Source organism: Manis pentadactyla, chromosome 4, assembly GCF_030020395.1.
Source record: "Manis pentadactyla isolate mManPen7 chromosome 4, mManPen7.hap1, whole genome shotgun sequence".
NCBI classification, from domain to species: domain Eukaryota; kingdom Metazoa; phylum Chordata; class Mammalia; order Pholidota; family Manidae; genus Manis; species Manis pentadactyla.
This window is the reverse complement of record NC_080022.1, coordinates 112,193,469-112,207,439: the sequence shown is the minus strand read 5'-3', so window position 1 is coordinate 112,207,439 and position 13,971 is coordinate 112,193,469. Positions and strand designations below refer to the sequence as shown.

Below are 13,971 nucleotides of genomic sequence, written 5' to 3'. Positions count from 1 at the left end.
GCTGTGATGTTAAGGGGTTGGGAAAGAGCAATTCACTTCCTCCACAGCACGGCACTTAAATCTCTCATCTCAGTGTGTTAACCACTACAGATCTGAATTTATTAAAGAGCACAGAAATACAGGTTTTCAAAGCACCCCTTCCCAGGCTCACAGGCAACAGACATGACGAAGAAGGAAAGAGAGACATACGGTGGTTCCTCAAGATTTAGGGAGCTGACTCCTGGCTCAGAGCAGGCAGGCTGGCTGTGGTAGTTACGCCCTGCACTGCGCCCCACCCTTCACTTTCACAGACTGATAGGGCCCAGGTGGAAAGGATGTCATCACCTTCATGTACAGAGGAGGAAGATGAGACTCTAGGAGATGCAGTTATTTGCCCATGGTTCTACAGCTTAAGCAGGACTACAACTCACAGCTTTGAACTTCCCAGTACAAAAGGCCATTACCTGCACTATATAGCTGAAATGAAAGCTACCCAGCAGATGAGGTTCCAGATCTCAAAGCCCTCCTCTGAGGCAGGTTCATTGAAAGAATGAGATATGAAGATCTAGTAATCCTGGGGTTGAGGATCAGATGATTTACAAACCAGATGTTTCAGGGAGTAGGGTGTGGGCAGATCACTATCTTTGCGTGGTTCTCAGGTCCTTTATTCCAATCTTATTCTAGGTTCCTCCTGAGCCATGGAGATCCTGGTCCAGCCTAGGAGAGAGAGAATGATGAAAAAAAAGTGGTATAGGAGCAGGATATTGGTTTTACTCACCAGTGTGGGGAGAGAAGCCAAGTGAATTGGAGGAGTTAGAAGGAGATTGGATACTTGACTTGGTCAGCATTTAGGATCTTTGCTCTCTAGCACCCTTCCCCCACTGGATTCTCTCTCCTATTCACTGCCAGCACATCCCTTCCTAATTTCTAGAGCTGGTCTTAATCTCCCGTAAATTTTGTGCTGTGATTACTTCTTTTTTTTTAAATTTTTTATTAAGGTATCATTAATATACACTCTTTTGAAGGTTTCATGTGAAAAACCAATGTGGTTACTACATTTACCCATATTATCAAGTCACCACCCATACCCATTGCAGTCACTGTCCATCAGTGCAGCAAGATGCCACAGATACACTATTTGCCTTCTCTGTGTAACACTGTTCTTCCCGTGATACCCCACACCATGTGTACTAAACAGTACCCCTCAATCCCCTTCTCCCTCACCCCCAAACCCGCCCTTCCACACCCCTCCCCTTTGGTAACCACTAGTCCCTTCTTGTAATCTGTGAGTCTGCTGCTGTTTTGTTCCTTCAGTTTTGCTTCGTTGTTATACTCCACAAATGAGGGAAATCATTTGGCACTTGTCTTTCTCTGCCTGGCTTATTTCACTGAGCATAATGTCCTTCAGCTCCATCGTGTTGTTGCAAATGGTAGGATTTGTTTCTTTCTTATGCCTGAATACTATTCCATTGTGTATATGTACCACCTCTTCTTTATCCATTCATCTACTGATGAACACTTAGGTTGCTTCCATATCTTGGCTATTGTAAAAAGTGCTGCAGTGAACATAGGGGTGCATATGTCTTTTTGAATCTGAGAAGTTGTATTCTTTGGGTAAATTCCAAGGAGTGGGATTCCTGGGTGAAATGGTATTTCTATTTTTAGTTTTTTGAGGAACCTCCACATTGCTTTCCACAATGGTTGAACTAGCTTACATTCCCACCAGCAGTGTAGGAGGGTTCCTCTTTCTCCACATCCTCACCAGCATTTGCAGTTCTTAGTCTTTTCGATGCTGGCCATCCTTACTGGTGTGAGGTGATGTCTCATTATGGTTTTAATTTGCATTTCCCTGATGATTGGAGCATCTTTTCATGTGTCTGTTGGCCATCTGAATTTCTTCTTTGGAGAACTCTCTTCATATCCTCTGCCCATTTGTTAATCGGGTTACTTGCTTTTTGGGTGTTGAGGCGTGTGAGTTCTTTATATATTTTGGATGTTTACCCATTGAGGGATATGTCATTTACAAATATATTCTCCCATACTGTAGGATGCCTTTTTGTTCTGTTCATGGTGTCCTTTGCCGTACAGAAACTTTTTAGTTTGATGTAGTCCCATGAGTTCATTTTTGCTTTTGTTTCCCTTGCCCTTGAGGGGATGCATTCAGGAAGAAGTTGCTCATGCTTATATTCAGGAGATTTTTGCCTACCTTGTCTTCTAAGAGTTCTATGGTTTCATGAGTTACATTCAGGTCTTTGATCCATTTCAAGTTTACTTTTGTGTATGGGGTTAAACAATAATCCAGTTTCATTCTCTTGCATATAGCTGTCCAGTTTTGCCAACACCAGCTGTTGAAGAGGCTGTCACTTCCCCATTGTATGTCCATGGCTCCTTTATTATATATTAATTGACCATATATGCTTGGGTTTATATCTGGGCTCTCTAGCCTGTTCCATTGGTCTATGGGTCTGTTCTTGTGCCAGTACCAAATTGTCTTGATTACTGTGGCTTTGTAGTAGAGCTTGAAGTCGGGGAGCATAATTGCCCCCGCTTTATTCTTCCTTCTCAGGGTTGCTTTGGCTATTCAGGGTCTTTTGTGGTTCCATATGAATTTTAGAACAATTTTCTCTAGTTCGTTGAAGAATGCTGCTGGTATTTTGATAGGAATTGCATTGAATCTGTAGGTTGCTTTAGACATGATGGCCATTTTGATAATATTAATTCTTCCTATCCATGAGCACGGGATGTGTTTCCATTTATTGGTATCTTCTTTAATTTCTCTCATGACCGTCTTGTAGTTTTCAGAATATGGGTCTTTCACTTCCTTGATTAGGTTTATTCCTAGGTATTGTATTCTTTTTGATGCAACTGTGAATGGAATTGTTTTCCTGATTTCTCTCTCCACTAGTTCATTGTTAGTGTGTAGGAATGCCACAGATTTCTGTGTATTAATTTTGTATCCTGCAACTTTGCTGAATTCAGATATTAGATCCAGTATGGAGTGGATTCTTTAGGGCTTTTTATGTACAGTATCATGTCATCTGCAAACAGGGACAGTTTAACTTCTTCCTTGCCAATCTGGATGCCTTTTATTTCTTGTGTTGTCTGATTGCTGTGGCTAGGACCTCCAGTACTATGTTGAATAGAAGTGGGGAGAGTGGGCATCCTTGTCTTGTTCCCAATCTTAAAGGAAAAGCTTTCAGCTTCTCACTGTTAAGTATAATGTTAGCTGTGGGTTTGTCATATATGGCCTTTATTATGTTGAGGTATTTGCCCTCTATACCCATTTTGTTGAGAGCTTTTATCATGAATGGATGTTGAATTTTGTCGAATGCTTTTTCAGCATCTATGGAGATGATCATGTGGTTTTTGTACTTCCTTTTGTTGATGTGGTGGATGATGTTGATGGATTTTCAAATGTTGTACCATCCTTGCATCCCTGGAATAAATCCTATTTGATCATGATGGATGATATTTTTATGTATTTTTGAATTTGGTTTGCTAATATTTTGTTGAATATTTTTGCATCTATGTTCATTGAGGATATTGGTCTGTAATTTTCTTTTTTTGTGGTGTCTTTACCTGGTTTTGGTATTAGAGTGATGCTGGCCTCATAGAATGAGTTTGGAAGTATTCCCTCTACTTCTCTTTGGAAAACTTTAAGGAATACGGGTATTAGGTCTTCACTAAATGTTTGATAAAATTCAGTGGTGAAGCCATTTGGTATAGGCATTTTGTTCTTACATAGGTTTTTGATTTCCAGTTCAATTTCGTTGCTGGTAATTGGTCTGTTCAGATTTTCTGTTTCTTTCTGGGTCAGCCTTGGAAGGTTTCATTTTTCTAGAGAGTTGTCCATTTCTTCTAGGTTATCCAGTTTTTAGCATATAATTTTTCATAGTATTCTCTAATAATTCTTTGTATTTCTGTGGTGTCCATTGTGATTTTTCCTTTCTCACTTCTGATTCTGTTTATGTGTGTAGACTCTCTTTTTTTCTTGAGAAGTCTGGCTAGGGGTTTATCTATTTTGTTTATTTTCTTGAAGAACCAGTTCTTGCTTTCATTGATTCTATTATTTTATTCTTCTCGATTTTATTTATTTCTGCTCTAATCTTTATTATGTCCCTCCTTCTACTGACTTTGGGCCTCCTTTGTTCTTCTTTTGCTAGTTTCTTTAGTTGTGAGTTTAGACTGCTCATATGGGATTGTTCTTCTTTCCTGAGGTAGGCCTTTATTGCAATATACTTTCCTCTCAGCACGGCCTTCGCCTTGTCCCACAGATTTTGTGGTGTTGAATTATTGTTGTCATTTGTCTCCATACATTGTCTGATCTGTTTTTATTTGGTCATGAATCCATTGGTTATTTAGGAGCATGTTGTGAAGCCTCCATGTGTTTGTGGGATTTTTCATTTTCTTTGCATAATTTATTTCTAGTTTCATACCTTTGTGATCTGAGAAGCTGGTTGGTACAATTTCAATCTTTTTTAATTTACTGAGGCTCTTTTTGTGGCCTCGTTTATGATCTATTCTTGAAAATGTTCCATGTGCACTTGAGAAGAATGTGTATTCTTCTGCTTTTGGGTGTAGAGTACTCTGGATGTCAGGTCCATCTGTTCTAATGTGTTGTTCAGTGCCTCTGTCTCCTTATTTTCTGTCTGGTTGATCTGTCCTTCAGAGTGAGTGAAGTGTTGAAGTCTCCTAGAATGAATGCATTGCATTCTATTTCCCCTTTTAATTCTGTTAGTATTTGTTTGACATATATAGGTGCTCCTATGTTGAGCGCATAGATATTTACAACAGTTACATCTTCTTGTTGGATTGACCCTTTTATCAATATGTAATGTCCTTCTTTGTCTCTTGTGACTTTCTTTGTTTTGAAGTCTATTTTGTCTGATACACATACTGCAACTCCTGCTTTTTTCTCCCTATTAGTTGCATGAAATATCTTTCTCCATCCCTTCACTTTTAGTCTGTGTATGTCTTTGGGTTTGAAGTGAGTCTCTTGTAGGCAGCATATAGATGGGTCTTGTTTTTTTATCCATTCAGTGACTCTTTGTCTTTTGATTGGTGCATTCAGTCAATTTACATTTAGGGTGATTATCAATAGGTATGTACTTATTGCCATTGTAGGCTTTAGATTCATGGTTACCAGAGGTTCAAGGTTAACTCCCTCACTATCTAAGAGTCTAATTTAACTCACTTAGTATGCTATTACAAACACAATGTCAAGGTTCTTTTCTTTTTCTCCTCCTTCTTCTTCATCCTCCATTCTTTATATATTAGGTATCATATTCTGTACTCTTTGTCTATCCCTTGATTGACTTTCAGGGTAGTTAATTTTGCATTTGCTTAGTAATTTGCTGTTCTACTTTCTTTAATGTGGGTATTACCTCTGGTGAGAGCTGTTAAACCTTAGGAACACTTCCATCTGTAGCAGTCCCTCCAAAACACACTGTAGAGATGGTTTGTGGGAGGTAAATTCTCTCAGCTTTTCCTTATCTGAAAATTGTTTAATCCCTCCTTCAAATTTAAATGATAATCTTGCCAGATAAAGTAATCTTGGTTGGAGGCCCTTGTGCTTCATTGTGTTAAATATATCATGCCACTACCTTCTGGCCTGTAAAGGTTTCTGCTGATAAATCTGATGATAGCCTGATGGGCTTTCCTTTGGATGTGATCTTATTTCTCTCTCTGGCTGCTTTTAGTAGTCTGTCTTTATCCTTGATCTTTGCCATTTTAATTACTATGTGTCTTGGTGTTGTCTTCCTTGGGTCCCTTGTGTTGGTAGATCTGTGGATCTCCATGACCTGAGAGACTATCACCTTCCCCAGATTGGGGAAGTTTTCAGCAATTACCTCCTCAGAGACACTTTCTACCCCCTCTTCTCTCTTCTCCTTCAGGCACCCCTATAATGTGAATATTGTTCTGTTTGGATTGGTCACACAGTTCTCTCAATATTCTTTCAGTCTTAGAGATCCTTTTTTCTCTCTGTGCCTCAGCTTCTTTTAGTCCTCTTCTCTAGTTTCTATTTCATTCATCGTCTCCTCCACCATATCTAATCTGCTTTTAATACCCTCCATTGTGCTCTTCAGTGATTGGATCTCTGACCTGAATTCATTCCTGAGTTCTTGAATGTCTTTCCGTACCTCCATGAGCATGTTAATGATTTTTATTTTGAACTCCCTTTCAGGAAGATTCATGAGGTCGATGTCATCTTTCTCAGTAGTTGTATTAATAATTTTGCTCTGAACCAGGTTCCTTTGGCATTTTGTATTTGTATATGTTGCCGTCTAGTGTCCAGAAGCTCTATTCTCTGGAGCCGCTCAACCCCACAAAGCAATCTCGGGTGTCGCAGGGGAGTGGTATTGGTGCCTGGGGGGAGGAAAGAGCTGTTTCCTGCTTCCCGGCTGCTGTGCCTGTCTCCACTACCTGATCCAGTGGGCCGAGCACACAGGTATAAGCCTCTGTGCTTTGCGTTTGTAGTTGCTGGAGACAGATCTTCCCTCTGGCTGGCCCAATGCCAGGGTAGCGTTTGCCAGTTTGCGAGCCATGTGGGGCTGGCCGAGAGAAAGGCTTAGTAGGCTGCATATCATGGAAGGGGTCCCTGGAGCTGTGTAGCCAACCAGGGAGCTGGAGCACCTGAACATCGTGAAAGCTCCCAACCAGCTGGGCTGAGTGCACCCAGAGAATTTTGTCTACCTGTCCTTTCTCCTGAGCAGTAGGCTCTGTGCAATCCTTGCCCCTTTAGCAGCCTTCTTGCTAAGGGTTTCCTTGTTAGGAAGTTTCTCAGACTGCCTGCCTTTCTTTTGGCCCAGAGCAGCCATATATGGATCCCTGGTTTCCACAAGCAGCTGGAATCGCAGTCTCCCCAGGAACTCCACCTGTCCCAGCTTTCTAATCCTCTAATCACAAGAGTACCATGAAAGCACCATGAAATGTAGGTTTGTACTCCCAGAGCAGATCTCCGGAGCTAGGTATTCAGCAGTCCCAAGCCTTCCACTCCCTCCCTGCTCCGTTTCTCTTCCTCCTGCCAGTGAGCTGGGGTGGGGGAGGGGCTTGGGTCCCTCCAGGCCACAGCTCTGGTACATTACCCTGTTCTGTGAGGTCTGCTCTTTTCTCCAGGTGTGTGCAGTCTGATGCAGTCCTCTTTTCTGTTGCCCTTTCAGGATTAGTTGTATTAATTATATTTTCGTATTATATGCAGTTTTAGGAGGAAGTCTCTGTGTCACCTCTCATGCTGCCATCTTTTCTACTCCTTTATTTCTTGATGCCTTGGCATTTATATGTGTAGGTTTTTTTGTTTTGTTTTGTTTTTGTTCTTCTTGGATGTTTGCAGTTTCCCAGACACACTGAAGCATCTGAAAGCAGTATCTCTATCTTTTAGTTCCTTTGTATCTTTCCCAAGGCATTAAGAAAGTGGGAATCGGCTTTACACATCCCACCCCAAACCTTCATCTTTAAGCTCAGGACTCACTGTCTGACAGCTTCAGGGATGTGGACCTGCTCCAAGGAGATTAGTTGGGCCAGTTCTCCCAGGCTATTCAAAAAACGGATCTTTCTTGTGAACCTGGAACTGAAAAGAGAGGATAAAACAAGTGTGTTTTATACTGGGAAGAGGGCTCCCGGAGACATGTGCAAAGGTAAATTTAACAGACAGTGGTTAAGGCTAGAAAGAGTCAGGCTAGAGCAAGATCTTAATCTTGGTTTTGAAAATGGGGAGTAGGGCAAGGGGGTCCTTGTCTCCAGAACTGGTACCTGATGAAGGGCCGAAGCAGGGCCAGCAGCGCCTTCACATGCCATGTAGCACGGACAATGACCAGGGCACTCAGGTTTTTTCGTAGCCTGAAGAATACAAAATCATTCTATTCTTCCACATTCATGCCTGAAGACCAGGTAGAGCTGTCTTCTGTACTGTAACTTCCTTCAGTTTTGTAAGTTCTAGATTTCTCTGGCAGTTGGGTCTATTCCCCATTCCTTTACCTGCAATTTCACCTTCATTCATCTTGTTCAGTCTCCATGATCCTCATTTTGGGGGAAACTTTCCTCTCAGAATTCCTTAGCCTGGTCTTCTCTACTGCATTTCTCTCCTGGGCCACACCCTCAAGTAAATTCTTTTTGTACAGTTCTCCATCCCTCCATAACCAAGACTAGTTATAAAACCCCAGGTGGAAGAAGATCATTGAGGAGAAAGAAAAAAAAAGGAACAAGAAAGAAAAAATAAAACAGTGAGCAGTGGGAGGATGGGGGAAAGAAAGGGAGCAAAAAAGAGCCATCAGGAGAACAAAGACATACAAGTGAGGGATGAAGGCAGAGAAGACAGTGAAGATGTGGAAAGTGAAGTAAATTAAGACTGTGAGCAAGGAAGGGGTGCCTTCTTTGTACCAGGCAATATGCCACACTGATTTACTTGATTTTCACAACTACCCAGTTGCCAATATTATTAACATTGCCATTTTACAGATAAGGAAACTGACTCCCAGAAAGGTTAAGTGACTTGTACAGCTAGTAAATGGTAAAGACAAGATTTGAAATTAGGCTTCCCTGACTCTAAGTGAGGATGGAAGACAGACAGGAGATTTGGAAAGGGGTGTAAAGAAACAAAAGAGGAGGGGATTCAGTGGAAGAAATAATGGAAAGATGAAAAAGATAAGATAGATAGTTGTAGCCCTCTCATCCCAGAGGCTCACCTCCGATCCAGAGTATGGTAGCACTGGCGTATCCAGCTTAGAGGTGGAACTTGGGCCCTGCTTGTACCTCCACTCAAGTGAACAAGCAGATAATTTTCAGCTACCAGCAGTTCCAGAGTTCCCACCATATATCTGGGGAGATGAAACTGTCAGGGAAGGTATGTACTGGAAATTGTGGGGAGGGAGAGGGACATTACTACAGACTCTGTGACCAGCTACTAATCATAGGAGGGGTTCTTTATTAGTTTTCCATCCCTAACATTCATGCTGGAGCCCTTGAGGCCTTCCACCTCACCTAAACAAATGTTCCATGATGTAGGTATAGTTGGGGATGCTGCTTCTGGGCAGGTAACAGGAAGCAAAGAGAATGACAGCATTGAGGCCATCACCATGGTAACCTGGGGAAGGTAAGGGGATAATTCATTCAGTCAACAAATACATATTGAAGACAGTGTATCTGTTCAGGCTGAGGGCCTCTTGAGGGTCTCTGGAAGTCACAGGGAGGATACTGAACCCATTAACTGAGCTTAAAGCTTAGAATTTTATTTCAGTTCTTACCTCTCCACTTAAGCTAACCATTACCTCCATGAGACAGGACTTTTTTATAGGGTCCAATGGCAGTCATGTCTACTCGCTGCTCCTGCTGTCCTGTTCGGAACATCCTCCAGTGACGACCGTCTTCTCCAGCCACATCCTGCACACAACTCCGGCCCAGCCTGTCAGCTGCCTCACTGGCCCCCAGCCCCTCTGCCTGGGGCAGCTCATCTGAAAGACAGGAACAGGGCAGGATCAATAATAAGGCAGACTCAGGCAGAGAAAGACAAGTACCAAATGATTTCACTCATCTCTGGAGTATAACAACAAAGCAAAAACTGAAGGAACAAAACAGCAGCAGAATCACAGAACCCAAGAATGGTCTAACAGTTACCAAAGGGAAAGGGACTGGGGACGATGGATGGGAAGGGAGGGATAAAGGGAATAAGGGGCATTACGATTAGCACAGATAATGTGGGGGTGGGGACATGGGAAAGGCAGCACATACAGAGAAGACAAGTAGTGATTCTACAACCTCTTACTATGCTGATGGACAGTGACTGAAATGGGGTTTGTGGGGGGGACTTGGTGAAGGGGGAGTCTAGTAACCACAATGTTGTTCAAGTAATTGTACATTAATGATATCAAAATAAAAAAATAAAAAAATAAAAATAAGGCAGACTACACACCTTCCATATCTCGTAATTTCCCCAGGTTTCTAGAATTTATTACTCCAACCTCTTATTCCTCAATTTCTTCCTGTCATCTAGTCCTAGTTTGTTCAGTCAACCCAATTCCTTGCTGGTCTCCCTTTCCTGGGAACTCATTACCCTCACTTTTTCACTAGACAATGGCCTTGAGGTAACCTTGCACTATGGTAGGGCCGTGCCAGTTTCAAATTTTTTCCATCTTTCTACACTTTTCCTTGGGTAAGCTCATCTACTTCTATGTCTTCAATTAGTAAAATCAGTAACATGATGATTCTAAATTGTCCTTTCTAACCCAGACTTCTCTTCTAACTCCAGAACCATATCCCTAACTGCCTCAAGTGGACATCTCTATTTTGCATCTTTCTGTCATCTCCAAGTCAGCAGACCCAAAGTGCTGACTAGAAGTTCAAGCTCATTCTCTTCCTCCTCTCTCTATTTCCTTTCTTGATGAATGACTCCATTATCTAGCTGCCTGAGAGAGAAACTGTATGTCATCCGAGACTCTTTCTTTTCTATAGTGCTCAAGCCACAGGACCCAGAATCTCTTCTGTCTACCTTCATTATATTCTTTTGTCATTCTTTCTACTACTACATTTCTGGTTCGGATTCTCACCTGGCCTTACTACTAGCCTTCTAACAGGACTCCCTGCCCCTAGTCTGTTTTCCTTCATTCTACCCTTTACACAATTGCTACAATAAGCTTTCTTTCCTTCCCTACCTTTTTTACTCAAATGGCAATATACTATACCCACTAATTCTGCATGATCTTTCCATAGCAATGGAAAGAGCTACTTCATCTTAAAAAATAGTTGCCCAGTATTTCATTGTATGGATGTAACATAATAGAATTAATACTATATTGATGGACCTTCATGTTTCTAATCTTTTTGGAGCTATTAAATCTGATGTTACTCCTTTGACTAAAACCATTCAATGACTCACTATCACCAACTGGACAAACTAAACTCCCTGGGTTGCACAATAGCAAGGCCCTCTGTGACTTGACTCAACCTACTAAATGAAGCACTATCTTTTGTCACTCTTTCTTCACCTCCCAGCCCTTCATGTCTATGATATAATAATAAATGTGTATTTTAGTTTGGTTCCTGGCTCCTTAAACAGCTCCTGATGATAAAGGTGAAAGAGTATCTTTTGTTATTCATCACAAGCCCCATTCAACCATATCAGGTGATGTTAATGAGAAGAATTTGGAAAACTACTAAGGATGGTGGCTGGTTGCCAGGGGAATCAACCCCAGGAAGTTAGAGGGTTTGAACTATCATCCTCTGACCTCTAGGGAGGAGACTAGAGGTTGTGTTAACCACTAACAGTCAGTGATCTAATCAGTCATGCCTACATGTGAAGCCTCCCTAAAAAACCCTAACTGAAAGAGTTCTGGGAGTTTCCATGTTGGTGCTGGCAGGGTGGTATGCCTAGAGAGGGCAAGGAGGCTCTCCATCACTTCCTTGTCCTGTGCATCTCTTCCTTCTGGCTGTTCCTGAGTTGCACCCTCTTACAATAAACCTGTAATCTTGTTAGTAAACTGTTTTCCCGAGTTCTGTGAGCCATTCTAGCAAACTATCAAACCTGAGGAGGGGGTAGTGGAAACTTCTGATTAATAGCCAGTCAGTCAGAAGCACAGATGACAGCCTGTACTTATGATTGGTGTCTGAACTCTGGGGGCAATTTTGTGGGTAAGCTCTTAACCTGTCGGGTCTGTGCTAACTCCAACTGTCATTACTGAATTGCAGGATACCCAGTTGGTGTCTGGAGAGTTTGGAGAATTAGTTAGTGTGGGCAAACCCCACACATTTAGTGTCAGAAGTATTGTGATTAGAGAAGAAACAAAGTTTTCCTTACTATCTAAATAGTCATGCCTACTACTCTATTCCCAACATGCCATGCTATTGCCCAAATTGCTTCTTCCACTTAGAATGGCTTTCCAACCACCTGATAAACATCAGCTCAGGATCACCTCGTCTGTAGTCTTCCCTAACACCTCTCAGGAAGAACTGACCTTTTCTTTCTCCTTGCCTATACTGTACCCTATACACATGTAGATCATAACCTTTAATTGTGCTTATTTGTATATTTGTTTATTTCTTACTAAACAGAGAATTCCCTGATGGTAGGGACTATCTTACTCATCTTTATAACTCAGTTACAGCAGTGATAGCATGTAACAGTCATTCAATAAAATTTTCCATAATAAACAAAGAATCTCCCCCTCCCCCTGCCCTGCCAACTCTACTGACTACTCTCACATTGGATCTATAAGCTCTACCTTTCCATCTGCAGAAATTAATTTTACTGACCTTACCTCTTGTTCCCCACCTTATTAGTTCTAACTTCAGTCTCATTAAACCCATCCTGAGCTTCTTTAACATTGGGCTCTACTTCTACCAGCTCAATCCTCAGGTTTCTTTCCCACCTTCCCATTCAAATTCATGTCCACTGTCCAGCTGCTCCGAGTCTGAAGGTGTTTCCAATTCGTCTACCTCCAGGTCAGAACTGCCATCAGGAGAAGAAGGCACAGAGTGGGTGGGAGAAACTCCACGATCTCCAGGCCTCTTAGTCAGATTCAGTCGCAACTCTGGGGCAGAAAGACGCTTGCGCATGGGGCGCTGGCCACACAGGGCTAAAGTGCTGGGGATATCTGGGGTTGGATGAGGGGGAAAAAGGAACAGAAAGATGTGTGTGAGTTGGCAGGGGAGTTTAGAATGTCCATATATGGAAGTGCTAATATGGGGTGAATTCTAAAGAGGGACTAACACCAGAGACACTTGGGAAAAGGGAAGTAGAACTGCAAAGGGATAGACCTTCTATGGACTAGAATCAAGAACTTGAGGCCTTGTTTTTTTTTCCCCCTGGTTTAATTGAAATATAGATTATATAATATGAAGTTTAAGGTGTACAACATGATGACTCGATACGGGTATATATTGTGAAATGATTACCACAATTAAATTAGTTAACACCTCCAACCTTCACACAGTTGCCTTTTGTGTGTGTGTGGTGATTACATTTAAAATCTCTTTTAACAACTTTATATAATGCAGTATTAATAATAGATACCATGCTGTACATTAGATCACCAAACTTATTAATCATATAGCTGCAAGTTTGTACCCTTTGAAACAATCTCCCCCCCTCCACCACCTTGGCAACCACCATTTGATTATCCATTACTGTGAGTTCAGCTTTTCCACGATTCCAAATACAAGTAATTGTCTTTCTCTGATTTATTTCACTTAGCATAATGTTGAGGTCTAGGTTTTAATTTACCTACCTGCCTGTGAGTTTCTTTTAAGATTGTCAGGATCTTCAGAAGGGTCAGTCTCTTCAGGAAGCCATCTAGAGGGGAAGAGATTAAAAGGAGGCAAAAATATAGGCTAAAGGAATCAAGCCAGGTATCCATTTGTCTATTTCACTTCCCACCACAATTTTATCATCTCTGCTTCCTTTTTCCCATCTCTCTCCTTCAAGTCCTAATTCACCATCCCTGCCCTCTGTGACCATCCCACCGACCCTAACCTAGGGAATTCTTCACCCTGCCATTCCTCCTTCAGCCCCAGTTCCCCAAGACTCAGGGAAGCTCCTAATCCTGCTGCTTCTGCATTCTCGCTGGCCCTAAGGTAGTCCCCCAGAAGAAAAATTATCATGAGACAAACTAGTCAGTGTCTTAAGGGAACTGGACAGTAGGTAGGAGACACTGCAATGAAGAACCCTAAGGTACAGAGCAGAGAGCAGGCCTTAAAAAGAACTCAATCTCTTGACTTCTAGATAGATGTTTCTGTCACCTTCACTACATGCTGGAAACAGATCACCCCTACTTGTTGGACCAGAGAAAGGACAGAATGTAAAGCTAATCATATTTACCTCTATGGCAGTTGCTCTGCCTACACAGTAGGGGTGAGAAGCATTCCATATTACATTTGGCTGGAACCCAACAGACCTGCCCAACTGCCACTGGGCAATGTTGGCGAAGATGGTACCTAGATAAGCCTGCCTTTCCTCTGCCACACTGGGGAGTGGTCAGGGGAAATCATGGTATAGGTGGAGGGGTA

At 42.0% G+C, this 13,971-nt stretch overlaps 1 protein-coding gene and 1 long non-coding RNA gene across 3 annotated transcripts in view; one reads left to right on the top strand and one right to left on the bottom strand.

The window, feature by feature from the left end:
* Positions 1-77: 77 nt before the first annotated feature.
* The window catches only part of BNIPL (BCL2 interacting protein like), a 14,458-nt gene continuing 564 nt past the window's right edge, over positions 78-13,971 (bottom strand). Inside the window, exons 2-9 of one of the 2 annotated variants that reach the window (XM_036905203.2) lie at positions 13,194-13,258; positions 12,336-12,560; positions 9,243-9,425; positions 8,956-9,058; positions 8,661-8,792; positions 7,729-7,815; positions 7,448-7,546; positions 78-696 (exon numbers count right to left, since the gene is read on the bottom strand). In XM_036905203.2, coding sequence (XP_036761098.2) covers positions 660-696; positions 7,448-7,546; positions 7,729-7,815; positions 8,661-8,792; positions 8,956-9,058; positions 9,243-9,425; positions 12,336-12,560; positions 13,194-13,258 — 931 coding nt within the window. In that variant the 3' untranslated portion in view covers positions 78-659. The remainder of the gene's footprint in view (positions 697-7,447; positions 7,547-7,728; positions 7,816-8,660; positions 8,793-8,955; positions 9,059-9,242; positions 9,426-12,335; positions 12,561-13,193; positions 13,259-13,971) is intronic. The other variant, XM_036905204.2, reaches the window with a different exon arrangement.
* Positions 13,207-13,971, top strand: part of LOC118922444 (uncharacterized) — a 5,591-nt gene continuing 4,826 nt past the window's right edge. Inside the window, exon 1 of the long non-coding RNA XR_005028775.2 lies at positions 13,207-13,314. This is a non-coding gene — a long non-coding RNA (uncharacterized LOC118922444). The remainder of the gene's footprint in view (positions 13,315-13,971) is intronic.